This window comes from Podarcis filfolensis, assembly GCF_964270895.1.
Source record: "Podarcis filfolensis genome assembly, chromosome: 9".
NCBI classification, from domain to species: Eukaryota; Metazoa; Chordata; class Lepidosauria; order Squamata; family Lacertidae; genus Podarcis; species Podarcis filfolensis.
Genome location: NC_139610.1, coordinates 77296556 through 77313584, shown reverse-complemented (window position 1 = coordinate 77313584; position 17029 = coordinate 77296556). Strand labels below are relative to the sequence as shown.

The following is a 17029-nucleotide window of genomic DNA, read 5'->3' as shown; positions in this document are numbered from 1 at the left end:
CATGCTCAGGAACGCTCTGGGGCTGAGGTCTGGCTCTGGAGGGTGTTAGCGGAGAAATCTGAGGGCTCCCTTGGACAAAAAACAAGGACACCAGCCAGGAAGACCAGAGCAAAACAGCAGCCAGTCGGCTTGGTCTTGATGGAAGACTGTCGCGACAGGACTCCCACCTGCCACCAGGTGAAACAAGATGGAAGCCCCAAACAAGAGAGAACCCCAACTTTTATTAGCTGCTAATCCCCATGTTAGGGACGCGGGTGGCGCTGTGGGTTAAATCACAGAGCCTAGGACTTGCCAATCAGAAGGTCGGCAGTTCGAATCCCCGCGACGGGGTGAGCTCCTGTTGCTCGGTCCCTGCTCCTGCCCACCTAGCAGTTCGAAGACACTTCAAGTGCAAGTAGATAAATAGGCACCGCTCCGGCAGGAAGGTAAACGGCGTTTCCATGCGCTGCTCTGGTTCTCCAGAAGCGGCTTAGTCCTGCTGGCCACATGACCCGGAAGCTGTACGCTGGCTCCCTCGGCCACTAAAGCGAGATGAGTGCTGCAACCCCAGAGTCGGCCATGACTGGACCTAATGGTCAGGGGTCCCTTTACCTTTAATCCCTATGTTACACACCCCAAACTACATCACTCATACATCATGGTTGCATCATGAAAGGGGAGGTCTGGTGGCAGTAATCTGAGCATCCTGGACCCTGGCCCATGGTTCTCCTTGCCCTCCACCAAACACCCACCAAGTGTCACAAAAGAGATATTTCCATTTCCCTGTTTCCCAGCCAAGTGAATCACACCCTTTTGTCTTCATCTGGGTTTATTTCTGGAATGGCTACCTGTCTGGCACTCAGGTATCAGGAGGCCAGGAATTATCACTCAGGCAGAGGGGCTGCTGAGTGGCTGAGCTCACATGTCTAGATGAATTTCTGAAGTTTTCCCAGTGAGCCAGTACAGAGATACATTGATCAATGAATTGTTACATTTGGTATCGTGCAGCAGAGGCCCTTTGAATAGATAGGAAGAAACTGTGATGAAGTGTTTTGTTGGGACAAATCACAAAAGTCATAGAATCATAGAATCATAGAATCATAGAGTTGGAAGAGACCACAAGGGCCATCGAGTCCAACCCCCTGCCAAGCAGGAAACACCATCAGAGCACTCCTGACATATGGTTGTCAAGCCTCTGCTTAAAGACCTCCAAAGAAGGAGACTCCACCACACTCCTTGGCAGCAAATTCCACTGTCGAACAGCTCTTACTGTCAGGAAGTTCTTCCTAATGTTTAGGTGGAATCTTCTTTCTTGTAGTTTGGATCCATTGCTCTGTGTCCGCTTCTCTGGAGCAGCAGAAAACAACCTTTCTCCCTCCTCTATGTGACATCCTTTTATATATTTGAACATGGCTATCATATCACCCCTTAACCTCCTCTTCTCCAGGCTAAACATGCCCAGCTCCCTTAGCCGTTCCTCATAAGGCATCGTTTCCAGGCCTTTGATTGTGATTGTGCTGGTTTTGATATGCAAACTGAAATACAGTATTGCAGTAAAAGCAATTGACAATATCAAACATATTCAAATATGTTTTATTGTCTTTATTGTATTTTTAATATTTTGTATGGAGCTGTCCAGAGTGGCTGGAGAAACCAAGCCAGATGGGCGGGGTATAAATTATTATAAATTATTATTATTATTATTATTATTTGCATGCTGCATACTTTCTAAAAATAAATAGTAGCATATGAATCTTCTAAAATAAATTTTTAAATGAAGAATGCCGCTGATGCAGTCGTTCTGCTTCCCCACATCCTTGGGGCTGTCAATCAAGAGTGTAACATTCCCGTGATGCTGGAGTGGGGCTTTTGGGGGGCAGGCGGTGGTGGGGGTCCTCCCTGTGTCTCTGACATCCCTTTCTCCCCCCCTCAGCCCCTCAGACGCTGGTCCCGTGGACGACCGCCTGCCCTGCCGAGGCAGAGTCTGCATCTCAGGTAAGGATCCTGTGACCCACCTGGCCGTAGGTGCAGCCCAGCCGGACCCCTTCCAGGCCCAGAGCCCAGGGGGAGAGGCAGGCAGAGCAGCCCAGTTCCAAAGGGGAGCTGTTTCGGGGAGAAAAAATGGCCTTCCCTCTGCCCAAATTCCCACATTGCCAGGGGTTGGACTAGATGACCTAGGGGATCCCTTCTGTGATTCTATATTGCCCCTATAATTGGCTTTCAAGAATTGTTACTGATTTGTAAAGAATGCTTGAGGCATGTTCTGGAGGAGACCAAAGGCATATCCATGCTTTAGATCAGCTTCCAGACATTTTGGGGGTCCCACCCCTTTGGTTCCCAGCAAAATAAGAACATTATTCAGAATATAGCAGCTTGCACGATCCACCAAGGGTGGCCATAAGGCAACAAATTCAAAACGGTGACAATTAATTGCACATGCCTCCAAAATCCAATTTCAGCTATTGAGTTTAATTAATTCCACAAAATGGAAGCGCTTGATTCCGTCGAACCACTTTTCCTTTTCCTTTTCCTTTTGTAAAAATCGCTTTATTAGTTTTAAAAAACAAAAAACTGTCAAGGAAAGATGTTAAGTGATTAAGTTAATTTTATAAGAATATTGGATTTGGAAAATCATTATAATGATATACACTGAAATTCAACCAGGGGGGTACGAGGAAGTCACTTAACAATGTTACTAAGTTTGGTTTAAATACAGTTGGGATTTATGTTTGTTTAAATTTTTTTTGGAAAATCAATAAAAAGATTTGGGTGGGGGGAAAGTACAAAAAGTTTAAAAGTAACAAGAAAATAAAAAGAAAATAACAATTAAAAGTACCAGATATTTATACAACATCATTGGAAGCTTTTCACAGAATAAGACGTGATGTTGTATCTTCTCCTCTTTCCAGACCTCCGGATCCCACTGATGTGGAAGGACACGGAATATTTCAAGAACAAGGGCGGTGAGTCCTTCTTGGTGGTGGCCCCTCCGATGGCGCATGGTGCCTTTGCTTCCTGCGCATGGCGCCTCTGGTGGTGTTTGGACGCCCCACGATCTGAGCCGGGCACCCACTTCCGAAGCCGCTGGGCACCTCCTCGCCAAGCCAACTCTTCTTCTTCCCCTCTCCCTCCCTGGGCCGTGTGGGGCTGGCTGGGGCTTGGGGGGTCCGGGAGGCGCCGGTGCCAACTAAATGCCCCTCGTTCCTCGGCAGAGCTGCATCGCTGCGCCGTCTTCTGCCTGCTTCAGATCGGTCCGGAAATCTACGACACGGAGATGGTGCTGGTGGATCGGACCCTGACGGACATCTGCTTTGAGAGCACCATCCTCTTGTGAGTCCCTGCCCCACTGCCTGCCCCCTTTGGGCAGAAACCTGGGGGTCCCCACGGCCGTGCGGGAGGTGGCAAGTCTTGGAGAAGGATCCGTGCAGAGAAAGCGGTGTTTCTCCTTTCCCCCGGAATCTTTCAACGTTACAAGGGTTGGCTTTTTTAAAAGTGGATTTTGGGGGCTCTGGGTTCTTGGCATTTGGGGGGAGAGAGAGGGTTTTTTTGTGTTTTGGGGGGCCTGAGATCTGCCGAGGGACCCTGGGGGGCAGGAGGGGTTGGCTGGCTCAAACAGGCACTTAAGTGATGCGTAGAATGATTGCAGAGTTGGAAGGGACCTCCAGAGGCCATCTAGACCAGGGGTCAGCAAACTTTTTCAGCCGGGGGCCGGACCACCGTCCCTCAGACCATGTGGGGAGCAGGACTATATTTTGAAGAAAAAAAATGAACGAATTCCTATGCCCCACAAATAACCCAGAGATGCATTTTAAATAAAAGGACACATTCTACTCATGTAAAAACACGCTGATTCCTGGACCATCCACGGGCCGAAGTGAGAAGGCGATTGGGCCGGATCTGGCCCCAGGGTCTTAGTTTGCCTACCCATGTTCTAGCCCAGGGATGTCCAACAGGTTGGTCGCGATCTACTGGTAGATCCCCATGAGGTTTTGGTAGATCATGGTTGATCTCTGGCTCAACAACACTGAGCTGAACTCCTTAAAAATGGGGCTTTCCTTCCCAAAAAATCTGAACCCCCCAAAACCGGAAGTAGATCACTGCCAGTTTTCAATTCTGAAAGTAGATTGCAGTCCCAACCGCGGCTGAAGAATCCCTGGTCGGCCGAGAAGTTATCAAATAATTTTCTTTCCAAATGTACAGGTGAAATTTGGAAAATTAGAATATTGTGGAAAAGTTCATTTATTTCAGACTCATGACATGCAAAGCGAGATATGTCAAGCCTTTATTCATTATAATTGTGATGATCATGGCGTACAGCTGATGAAAACCCCAAATTAACAATCTCAGAAAATTAGAATATTAAATGAAATCGGCAAAACAAGGACTGCAAATAGACCAATATTGGACCTCTGAGAAGTAGAAGCATGCCTATGTATTCAGTGCTTGGTTTGGGCCCCTTTTGCATCAATTACTGCCTCAATGCGGCGTGGCATGGATGCTATCAGCCTGTGGCACTGCTGAGGTGTTATGGAAGACCAGGAAGCTTCAATAGCAGCCTTCAGCTCTTCTGCATTGCTCGGTCTTATGTCTCTCATCTTTCTCTTGGCAATGCCCCATAGATTCTCTACGGCTTGACATATCTCGCTTTGCATGTCATGAGTCTATCTCATATATTTGTTGTTGTTTAGTCGTTTAGTCGTGTCCGCCTCTTCGTGACCCCCTGGACCAGAGCATGCCAGGCACTCCTGTCTTCCACTGCCTCCCACAGTTTGGTCAACCTCATGCTGGTAGCTTCGAAGACACTATCCAACCATCTCGTCCTCTGTGGTCCCCTTCTCCTTGTGCCCTCCATCATTCCCAGCATCAGGGTCTTTTCCAGGGAGTCTTCTCTTCTCCTGAGGTGGCCAAAGTCTTGGAGCCTCAGCTTCAGGATCTGTCCTTCCAGTGAGCACTCAGGGCTGATTTCCTTCAGAATGGAGAGGTTGCATCTTCTTGCAGTCCATGGGACTCTCCAGAGTCTCCTCCAGCACCAGAATTCAAAAGCCTCCATTCTTCGGCGATCAGCCTTCTTGATGGTCCAGCTCTCACTTCCATACATCACTACTGGGAAAACCAGAGCTTTAACTATACGGACCTTTGTTGACAAGGTGATGTCTCTGCTTTTTAAGATGCTGTCTAGGTTTGTCATTGCTTTCCTCCCAAGGAGCAGGTGTCTTTTAATTTCGTGGCTGCTGTCACCACCTGCAGTGATCATGGAGCCCAAGAAAGTAAAATCTCTCACTGCCTCCATTTCTTCCCCTTCTATTTGCCAGGAGGTGATGGAACCAGTGGCTGTGATTTTCGTTTTTTTGATGTTGAGCTTCAGACCATATTTTGCGCTCTCCTCTTTCACCCTCATTAAAAGGTTCTTTAATTCCTCCTCACTTTCTGCCATCAAGGTTGTGTCATCTGCATATCTGAGGTTGTTGATATTTCTTCCAGCAATCTTAATTCCAGCTTGGGATTCATCCTGCCCAGCCTTTCGCATAATGAATTAGCTTCATATATTAGTTTCAACTTTTAAATTGAATTACCGAAATAAATGAACTTTTCCACGATATTCTAATTTTCCGAGTTTCACCTGTAACATGCTGTCACCTTCCAGTTCCATGTCCTCTCCCGTGCTGTAAATTGTATTTTATATTCCAAGTCCCTTCTCAGGTGACCTTCTGGGCTGCCTGGGAGCGCCCCCCTTTCACGCCTGTGCCCCCCGCTTTGTCTCCCCCCAGCACGGAGGCCGGTCCGGACTTTGAGCTGAAGGTGGAGCTGTACAGCGCCGGCCTGGAGGAGGACTCTGTCCTGGGTAGCACCCCCAAGAAGCTGGCCAGCCGCCTGAGCAGCTCCCTGGGGCGCTCGTCCGGCAAGAGGGTCCGTGCCGCCCTGGACGGGGTGCCCGGGAGCCCCGTCAGCAACGGGGGAAGCAGCCCCCTCCAGCTGCCAGCCCCCAGCGTGGCGTGAGTATCCTGGGCCCGACGCCCGGCCGTCTTCCTCAGAATTCGCACCCGCTGCCCGCCCCCTCCGGGCTCACCCGCTCTGCTTCCTTCCAGGGGCCCCAAGTACCAGCTGCTGGCCTGCACCACCCTGCGCCTGGCCCACGTCCAGGACGCCTTTCGCACCCACGACCTTGCCATCACCGGGAACGGTACTTGGAGCAGGGTTTTTTGGGGGGGTTGTTGGGTTTGGGTTTGCGGGAGCAGGAACGTTCCGAAGTCCAGTTTGGCTGCGAGGGTTTTGTGCAGACACGGAAAGTGCAGAGACCCAAATTGGGGGAGTCAGCTAGTGGATGGGTGGGGGGGCAGAGGGTCCCCCATGTGGGCAAGGCAGGGAGAGCTCAAAAGCTCTTTGCTCCACTGCGGGACTCCCTGCCTAGTTTTGGCTCCTGCTGAAAACATTCCTGATTAGACAAGTCTGTCCAGATGTTTGGAAAGTTGATGCGGGTTTTAATCTGTTTTAGTGTTTCATCTTTTTGTATGTTTTAAAACTGGTGGTTTGATGATGATGATGATGATGATGATGATGATAAAAATAAAAATAAAAATAAAAATAAAAATAAAAATAGTAGTAGTAGTAATACAGTGGTATCTTGTTTTGAGTCCGGGATCTGTTCCGGACCCCCAGAAGCTTGACGAAAGCGACGCTCAACAAAGCGCCGCTCTGTACGCGCGTGGAGTGGTTTGTGCTTCTGCGCCTGCGCTTCTGCGCGATTAGCACTTATGCGCAGGCGCGAGTGACAAACCCAGAAGTAACCCATTCTGCTCCTTCCAGGCTTGCCACAGACGTTCGCCGAAATGGACAGTCGACGGGGCGGATGTTCGTGCGATATTACTGTAATACTAAACACCTGACAGAGTGTTTGTTGTGGGGGAGGAAGGGAAAGGAGATGGTTAGCCGCTTTGAGACTCCTGAAGGGGAGTGAAAGTCCAAACTCTAAATAATAATAATAATAATAATAATAATAATAATAATAATAATTTTATTTATACCCCACCCATCTGGCTGGGTTTCTGGAGTGTTAAAACTCATAACCCGCCCAGGGGGTCTGGGGGCACCATTCACATAGCAAAAACTACCATAGAGATACCAACATTTCAAAAGTAGGGGGTCCATGGCTTGACTTTTGAAAAACAAGTGTTCCCCAGTACTTAGTTAATTGGGAACCACTATTTTAAAGTATTGTGCTTTCCTGGATTTTTCTGTTTTAGCTTTTTCTAAACCTCTTTGAGGTTTCTTTGTTTGTTTTCAAGCAGTGTATGAATTTTATGTACTAAGTAAATAATAAATTTCTGCCCCAGCTCTCCGCCTCGCTTGCCAGGAAGGCCTTCTGAGCGCATGGGCTCTGGGAGGCCAGGGAGGCCCTTGTGAGATTTTGTGGGGACTCAGATTTCGCACACGCACCCCAGAACCCGCACACTGAGCCGGCCTTGCCCAGAAAGCAAGGCAGAGAGCTTAAAAGGTCACCCCAAGCATTGAATCTCTTTCCGCCTTCCTTGCATTGAACTCGCAGTTTCAAGCATTCCTCCTTCAACTGCGTCTGGTTGGAATTGCGCAAGTGAGACGCACATGAAATGCCAGCATGGCGCACCTCAAAGGCCCCGGGGGAATGGTCTCTTTGGAGAAGAGTTGCCTTTGGGTGCTTTGGCTCTGGGTGGGCATTGTGTGAGCTCCTGCAATAATAATAATAATAATAATAATAATAATAATAATAATAATAATAATAATAATAAATTACCCCACCCATCTGGCTTGGTTTCCCCAGCCACTCTGAGCAGCTCCCGACAGAAAATTAACAATACAATAAAACATTAAAAACTTCCCTAAACAGGGCTGCCTTCAGATGTCTTCTAAAAGTCAGATAGTTGTTTATTTCCTTGACATCTGATGGGAGGGCGTTCCACAGGGCGGGAGCCACCACTGAGAAGGCCCTTAGGTGGGCACCGTAGCCTCTCGGAGACTTTATTTACCGTATTCCTTGCCTGAGATTTATGCACCGTTTTTTTTGTAAAACAAACATCAGAGCTGTTTATAAAACATAAAATTAGCAATGACAAAAACGAGCAACAATCATCATCATCGCTTTTAATTTGTGTCCCGTCTTTCTATCTTACAGTACTCAAGGCGGTTCACAAGCTGAAGAAGCAAGGAATGTACATCTTATAACAAATCAATGCAGTACAAAAATGTGATAATAAAACATAACTTTAAAATAAGCAACGCACATCAAAAAAGTAACATTCAACAATCGTTAGAATAGTATAGAATAATAATAATATCAGCATATGAAAATTATACAGAAGTGCACTCTTAACAATTACAATAAATAATTTCTAAACTGCAATTGATAAAACAACGGCATAAAAGAATAAAACACAAATTGAGAAACAGAGGCCGGATGGTGGAGCAAGGCAGGTAGAAAAAGGCCTTGCCTGGGGAAGTCTCTCCCCCTTCCTTCGAAAAAGAGTTGGAAGTTAAAAATGACAATAGGCTAAAAATGGACTGAAACGTCCTTCGTCTTTCTAACATCTGGGCAGGCTTCTCTCACCAAGACTGTTTTCAGGAGGCCCCCAAAAGAGTCCAGACTCAAGTGGTGGGGAGTTCCGACGTCTCCTGACGTTTTGTGGAGCTGCTGCCGCTGAGCCTGTTCCGCCAATGTAGGTGGGCAAGTGGCCTCTCTTTTCCAGGAGGGACGAAGCCCCCTGCCCCCTCGTCCCTCTTTTGGGACTCAGACCTGCCTCCCCCTGACCCCCTCCTCTTCTCTCCCCCCCCCCATCTAGAGGAGAGCTCCTTCTGGCTCCCCCTGTACGGCAGTGTCTGCTGTCGCCTGGCAGCCCAGCCCAACTGCATGCTCCACCAGGTCATGTGCGGCTTCTTGAAGGTGCAGGTAAGTGCTGGGGGGGGGGCGCTGCAGGTAGGGAAGGGGCTGAGAAGGCAGGGGACCCGCATTTTGGGACCCACACCCCCGGGCAGAGGCGCATCGAGAGCCATGCGCTCAAGAGATGGGCTGATCCTCTCCACCCCTTCTCTCTCGCTCCGTCTCTCTACTCAGCTACATTAGGAAAGATGCAGCGATTTGGATGTGCTATGAACATGCCACACCAGATGGCGGAAGAGAGCAGGGAATTTTAAAACACAGTTTTCTATATAGATTTATTTTTTTCGTTATAACGATCTAATTCAGAGGTCGGCAATCTATGGTCTGGGGGCTGGATGTGGCCTACCAGGCCTGTAAATCCGGACCGCGGACCCTGCCACTCTGGGCAGCTTCCAACAAAATATTAAAATACAATAGTCCGTCAAACATTAAAAGCTTCCCTAAACAGGTCTGCCTTCAGATGTCTTCTAAAAGTCTGGTAGTTGTTGTTCTCTTTGACATCTGGTGAGAGGGCGTTCCACAGGGCAGGTGCCACCACCGAGAAGGCCCTCTGCCTGGTTTCCTGTAACTTGGCCTCTCGCAGTGAGGGAACCGCCAGAAGGCCCTCGGAGCTGGACCTCAGTGTCCGGGCAGAACGATGGGGGTGAAGACGCTCCTTCAGGTATACTGGACCGAGGCCGTTTAGGGCTTTAAAGGTCAGCACCAACACTTTGAATTGTGCTCGGAAACGTCCTGGGAGCCAATGTAGGTATTTCAAGACCAGTGTTATGTGGTCTTGGCGGCCGCTCCCAGTCACCAGTCTTGCTGCCGCATTCTGGATTAATTGCAGTTTCCGGGTCACCTTCAAAGGTAGCCCCACATAGAGCGCATTGCAGTAGTCCAAGCAGGAGATAACCAGAGCATGCACCACTCTGGCGAGACAGTCTGCGGGCAGGGAGGGTCTCAGCCTGCATATCAGATGGAGCTGGGAGATGGCTGCCTTGGACACAGAATTGACCTGTGCCTCCATGGACAGCTGTGAGTCCAAAATGACTCCCAGGCTGCGCACCTGGTCCTTCAGGGGCACTTCCCTGAACAGGGCTGCCTTCAGATGTCTTCTGAATGTCAGGTAGTTGTTTATCGCTTTGACATCTGCTGGAAGGGCGTTCCACAGGGCGGGCGCCACTACCGAGAAGGCCCTCTGCCTGGTTCCCTGTAGCTTTGCTTCTCGCAATGAGGGAACCGCCAGAAGGCCCTCGGAGCTGGACCTCAGCGTCTGGGCTGAACGATGGGGGTGGAGACGCTCCTTCAGGTATACTGGAACGAGGCCGTTTAGGGCTTTAAAGGACAGCACCAACACTTTGAATTGTGCTTGGAAACGTACTGGGAGCCAATGTAGGTCTTTCAAGACCGGTGTTATGTGGTCTCGGCGGCCGCCCCCAGTCACCAGTCTAGCTGCAGCATTCTGGATTAATTGGAGTTTCTGGGTCACCTTCAAACGTAGCCCCACGTAGAGCGCATTGCAGTAGTCCAAGCGGGAGATAACCAGAGCATGCACCACTCTGGCAAGACAGTCTGCAGGCAGGGAGGGTCTCAGCCTGCGTACCAGATGGAGCTGGTAAACAGCTGCCCTGGACACAGAATTAACCTGCGCCTCCATGGACAGCTGTGAGTCCAAAATGACTCCCAGGCTGCGCACCTGGTCCTTCAGGGGCACAGTTGCCCCATTCAGGACCAGGGATTCCTCCACACCTGCCCGCCTTCTGTCCCCCCAAAACAGTACTTCTGTCTTGTCAAGATTCAACCTCAATCTGTTAGCCGCCATCCATCCTCCAACCGCCTCCAGACACTCACACAGGACCTTCACCGCCTTCACTGGTTCTGATCTGAAAGAGAGGTAGAGCTGGTTCACAGCAGCCTCTTCCAGGACACAGAGAGGGGAGAGGGCTGCTCTCGCTCTCGGGTCCTGGTTACCCCTTGGGGCATCTCATTGGCTGGATGACTCGATGGGCCCCTCTGGCCTCATCCTGCAGTCTCATCTTCGGTCCTTCACTATAGTGTGGCAAGGCAAGGGTGTGGCAGACAGATGCAAGGAAACATTTGAGCATTTCAGGGCAGCATAGTTTAGTGTCAAAATGATTTTTTTTATTTGCAGTATATGGGTAGAAAGGCTTCTTTGTGTCGATGGGGAGATGAGAGCTTGCTTGTCTCAAATTAGACCGAATAGAAATGAGATTACCCAGCAAAAGGAAGCTCATGTCTCTCACTGAGATCATAAACATACTTGGGGTACATATGGAAGAGGCTTGTTTGTAATTATCTTTTGGGAATGACTCATATCCTTGTTTTACGCTTTCTGGATTCCCAGGATCATATGGTAAAGCACCGTATTTTTCACTCCATAAGACACACTTTTTTCTTCCTCAAAAGTAAGGGGAAATGTCTGTGCGTCTTATGGAGCAAATGCGTGGTCCCTGGAGCCGAATTGCCCAGGGGAGAAAAACAGATGGTGCTTTTTTATTTTAGAAAGAGGGAAGGGGGTGTTGAAACAATAAAGGACGCTAGAGATAAAGGAGGCTGCCTGGGAGGGGGGAGGTAAAGACAGCAAACTTGCAAAGGGGGGGAAACAGGAAGACTAAATCAATTAGGAGAGAAATTAGAAGAAAAGGAGGAGCAAAAAATTGCTCCAGCTAAGGAAAAGACACTAAGGCAAACAAGAGGGAAGGGGGTGTTGAAAGGAAGCGGCTGATCGTTTGCCAATCGGGGATAGAAATAAGGGACGCTAGCGATAAAAGAGGCTGCCTGGGAGGGGGGAGGTAAAAGTCCATGGATCCTCAGGATTTTTGCACTGGGTCACCCCAAATTCACCATCAGATCACATAGCATGTCCATGCACCAAAAAAAAAAATGCACCCACTGTTTCGTGGGGTCGCAATGACGCAAAAACCTGGTTACAAAGCACGGATCCACATGGATCCTCAGGATTTTTGCACTGGGTCACCGCAAATTCACCATCAGATCACATAGCATGTCCATAGCTTCAGCCTGCACCAAAATAACCACACACCCACTGTTGCGTGGGGCTGAAATGGTGCAAAAATGTGGTTACAAAGCACGGATCCACATGGATCCTCCGGATTTTTGCATTGGGTCACCCCAAATTCACCATCAGATCACATGTCTGTGGCCACAGCATGAACCACAAAAATCAGACACCCACTGTTTCATTCAGAATATTTTTTTTCTTGTTTTCTTCCTCTAAAAACTAGGTGCGTCTTATGGTCAGGTGTGTCTTATAGAGTGAAAAATATGCGTAGTTGTGTTCTATGTTATAAATCAGACACTGCTAGGAGTTCTTTCTTTCTGTTTTCCAATATATTTCTTATCAGTAAAAAATTTGGTGTGGCACAAGCAATTTTTTTTTACCTGTGGGTATATGGTGGTATACAATTTTATTTTATTTTATTTTATTTTATTTTATTTTATTATTTTATTTTATTTTATTTTATTTTATTTTATTTTATTTTATTTTATTTTATTTTATTTTATTTTATACAAAAAATATTCTGAAGTGGGAGGCAGGGAGCGTTTCTGCTATGGGGCTGTGGCCCCCCCACCCAGAAGGGGCTTCTGAGCATGGCTGAAAGGGATTTGGAGGGCAGGCAGGGAAGAAGGACAGCGCCCGTCCTGGGGAGGGATGAATGTGGACAGATGGGTCTCCCTCCTGCTAAGCACAACTCTCCTCCCCCCATATTTGTGCAGCAGGGGGAGCAGCAGGGCTGGCTGCGGCTCTTCTGCCTCCTGCGGGGCTCCAACCTCCTCTGCTACCGGCACCCCAAAGACGTCGAGACGCAGGAGGAGCCGGCCTTCACCATTGCTATCAACAAGGTAGGGGGGTGATTTCTCAGACCAGGTTGGGGGGCAGAACATTGGGGGTCCCCAGTGACGGAGGAAACCGCTCAGGCACCCAGAGCGGCAAACTGGATTGGAAGAAGTTTAAGGAATATTTGAAAAAATATTTAAATCTTAGACTAGCTTTGATGGAGGCTGTAGGGTTAGAAGTTGAAGACAGGGTATTTTAAAACAGTATTAAAACAGTTTTTCTGTTTGTGTTCTTTATATTCGTTATAAAATGAATAAAAAATTTTTTGGGGAAAAACCATGATGTGCAGCCGGGGCCAGGGCGATCCTCCCAGGGGTGCCAGCACTGCCCGCCAATCGCGCAAATAGGCCTGGCACTGGCTGCTGGGGATGTGAGCTCTGCCCGCTGGGGGGGGGGATGCGAACGGTGCCCACCGGGGGTGTGTGCATCCCTGGTGACCAGCGCTGCAAGCTGTGCGTATTTGCGGATTTTCTCTTTTTTTTTTTTTTTTATATAATATTTTTATTTTCCGTTTAAACACAATACAACGAACATAAACATACAAAAAAACAGAAAACAGAACAAAAAACATGTATCATTTCATATCCTAATTTCATATCCCATCTTCCCCGACTTCCTCATGCCTCCCCTTTCTGTATTCCAGATTCTTATTGATTGTTCAGCAAATCTTCCCTTATTTTAATTTAAATTTAGACTATTCTTCCTTATTCTCCTTGTCTTGACCATTACTAATAGTAACCATTTACTTTCCAGTCCAACATCATTCTAACTTTCATTAACTTTGTAATATTTCTTTAAATAGTCCTTGAATTTTTTCCATTCTTCTTGCGCTGCTTCTCTTCCCTGGTTTCGGATTCTGCTCGTCATTTCTGCCAAGCCCATATAGTCTATCACCTTCATCTGCCATTCTTCCAGTGTGGGTAGTTCCTGTGTCTTCCAGTACTTCGCAATGAGTATTCTAGCTGCTGTTGTAGCGTACATAAAGAAAGTTATATCCGTCTTTAACACCCCTTGGCCGACAATACCCAAGAGAAAGGCCTCTGGTTTCTTGGGGAAAGTATATTTGAATACCTTTTTAAGTTCATTATAGATCATTTCCCAGAATGCCTTAATCTTCGGGCAAGTCCACCAAAGATGAAAAAATGTACCTTCAGTTTCTTTACATTTCCAACATTTGTTATCAGGCACATGGTAAATCTTTGCAAGCTTGACTGGGGTTATGTACCACCTATATATCATTTTCATAATGTTTTCTCTTAAGGCATTACATGCCGTAAATTTTATCCCGGTGGTCCACAACTTTTCCCAATCAGCAAACAAGATATTATGACCAATGTCCTGAGCCCATTTAATCATGACCGATTTAACCGTTTCATCTTGTGTATTCCATTTCAGCAGCAAATTGTACATTTTGGACAAATTCTTAGTACTGGGTTCTAACAGTTCTGTCTCCAATTTTGATTTTTCCACCTGGAAGCCAATTTTACTGTCCAGTTTAAACGCTTCATTTATTTGATGGTAGTGGAACCAGTCTCTCACCTTCCCTTTTAATTTCTCAAAACTCTGCAATCTGAATTTGTCCCCTTCCTTTTCCAAAATTTCCCAGTATCTTGGCCACTTGGACTCCATATTTAACTTTTTAACTGCCTTAGCTTCCATTGGCGACAGCCACCTTGGAGTCTTGTTTTCCAGCAAGTCTTTATATCTGTCCCAGACATTTAGTAGTGCTTTTCTGACAATATGATTTTTAAAACTTTTATGTGCTTTAACCTTGTCATACCACAAATATGCATGCCACCCAAAAATGTTATTAAAACCTTCCAAATCCAAAATGTCTGTGTTTTCAAGAAGTAGCCATTCTTTCAGCCAGCAGAAAGCTGCCGCTTCATAGTAAAGTTTAAAGTCTGGCAGGGCAAACCCCCCTCTTTCCTTTGAATCCGTTAGTATCTTAAATTTTATTCTGGGCTTTTTGCCCTGCCAGACAAATTTAGATATGTCTTTTTGCCACCTCTTGAAACAATCCATTTTATCAATTATTTGCAATGCTTGGAACAAAAACAACATTCTTGGCAATACATTCATCTTTATAGCTGCAATACGGCCTAACAAGGAAAGCTTTAAGTTGGACCAAATCTCCAAATCTTTTTTCACTTCTCTCCAAGTTTTTTCATAATTATCTTTAAACAAATTCACATTTTTAGCTGTCATATTTATACCCAAATGTCAGAGACTGCCTCTAGGTCCCGGCTCACAAAGGACCAACGCTAGCCGGTAGAACGGAATAAAGTCTTTATTGAAGTATAGTTTCCATTTCCACATCTTAGCGTGCGTCTCTACGTCTATTCCCTAGATCGGCGAAGTCCCATCTGAATCTCCGCCTCCTGTACACCAGTTCAAGACCCTAGCCTTGCTCCACCTTTTGCGTCTCTCCTTTCGCCTCTGGGTCCTACCACCCCCCGGGGTTCCTTCCTTCCTGGATGCCTCGGATGCGGACCCTTCGGATTCCTCCCCCTCCCTTCGGCGGGCTTTAGGACCTGGCTCCCTTTCCGGGCTGCTCATTGCGCCTCCCTCTGGTACATTTGAACTTGGCGCGCGCGCGCTGTCTCCGACCCTCCTCTCTACCGTTTCCTCGCTCTCTGACGCAGGCGTGGCTGCTGCCGGAGAGCTGCCTGTCGCTGGTGTCTGGAACTCCTCCCCCCTGCTGCTCTCTGGTGGAGTAGCTGGTCCGGATTTCCAGCTGCTGCTCTCTGAATCCCCTCTGGTCCCTTCTTCCTGGGGTGCCCCTCTTGGTAACCCCCCAGCTCTGCCCACGGGAGCCCCTTTCTGTGAATCCTCCGATTCGCTGGACAGACTTAGAGATCTCGGACGGCTATCATCGCTAACCTCTCCTTCCGATTCCTCGCCATCCGTTCCCTCTGCTCCTGAACCCCTGACATCCATCCCCCCCTCGAAGCCCCCCCTTCCCCCCTCCCCTCCTTCCGGTGTGGGTTCTGGGTGCTCCGTCGTGGCAGGGGTGAGTGCCGGATACAGTTCTTCCCTCGTGTCGTACATCACATCGGGCAGGTCTGGCTCGTCCTCCGTGCGCTCGTCGACGTCGATCTCCTCTGCTTCCATCTCCCTGCCTTCGTGTTCAAATCCCACGTCCTCCCCCAACACGTCCATGTCCATCTCTCCCCCGTTCCCCTCTGAGGGTGATGCCTGCCAGGGACCCCCCAGCCACTTCCTGCGCCACTGCTCCTCTGGTTGATTATCCCACCAATAGGAGCGGTCTGAGGCAGAACCCGAGGGTGAACCTTCCGGAGAGCGTATGTGTGGTGCCGTCTCCTCGTCCGAGTCGAACCCCTGGAACGTGCTGCCTGAAAGTGTGGGTGTGAAGAGCCAGTCATCGAAATACTCGGCTGGCATGGGCCTGTGTGGGAAAATGGCATGGAACTCTTCCTTGAGAAGAGGCTCGTCCAAGGCATAGCCCGGCACCCAACTGTTGGCGCTGGCCGGGGTATCCTCTCTGGCAAGAAGGTATTCTACTCCCTCTTCCCCCCATCTCGAGTCTAAAATCTCTGTGGCTTCGTTGATGCGCTCCCCTCTTGGCGACCCCCCTTCCCTGGGTTCTCCTCTGGGCGGATCTGGTGCTGTGCCTGGCTCGTGAAATCTATGCGGTGCTTTGTAGGGCGTGAGTACCGATCTATGGAAGACCGGATGCATTCTGGAACCCTCCGGAAGCGCTAACCGGAAGGCCACTGGATTGACCTGTGCCTGGACTTGGTAAGGCCCTAGCTGCTTATGCCCTAGCTTCTTCTTGGCCAACGATCTGGTCGGCACTGCTTGCGCTGCTAACCAAACCCAGTCTCCCACCTGTATGTCTTCCCCTACTCTCCTGTGTCTGTCAGCCTGCAGTTTGTATGCGTGCTTGGCCAGTTCCAACTGCCTCCTAAGCTGTTCGTGGACTTCCTGCAACTCTGACGCTAATTCTTCCGCTGCCTGCGGCTCCCCCTCCCCCACTCTCTCTAAACCTGGGAAGGTTCTGGGATGCCTCCCGTTGTTGGCGAAGAACGGCGTCACCCCCGTCGACACGTGCTTCGTATTGTTGTAAGCGAACTCTGCGAGGGGCAGGTAGTCCACCCACGTGTTAGGCTGCTGATTGGCGTAGCATCTCAGGTACTGCTGCATGATGGCGTTGACCCTCTCCGCTTGTCCGTTGGTCTGCGGGTGTCTCGCCGACGCTAGATTGATCTTGACGTTCAGGATGCCCATCAACTTTTGCCAGAAGTTCGAGATGAACT

General features: G+C 48.6%; 1 protein-coding gene across 7 annotated transcripts in view; it reads left to right on the top strand.

The window, feature by feature from the left end:
• RTKN (rhotekin) overlaps positions 1-17029 on the top strand; it is a gene marked incomplete at its 3' end in the record, with an annotated part of 55557 nt that overhangs the window by 26809 nt on the left and 11719 nt on the right. For all 7 annotated transcript variants that reach the window (XM_083571382.1, XM_083571383.1, XM_083571379.1 and 4 more), the window contains 7 exons: positions 1913-1974; positions 2889-2942; positions 3192-3309; positions 5748-5972; positions 6066-6160; positions 8790-8896; positions 12629-12754. In XM_083571382.1, the coding sequence (XP_083427508.1) occupies positions 1913-1974; positions 2889-2942; positions 3192-3309; positions 5748-5972; positions 6066-6160; positions 8790-8896; positions 12629-12754 (787 nt within the window). The remainder of the gene's footprint in view (positions 1-1912; positions 1975-2888; positions 2943-3191; positions 3310-5747; positions 5973-6065; positions 6161-8789; positions 8897-12628; positions 12755-17029) is intronic.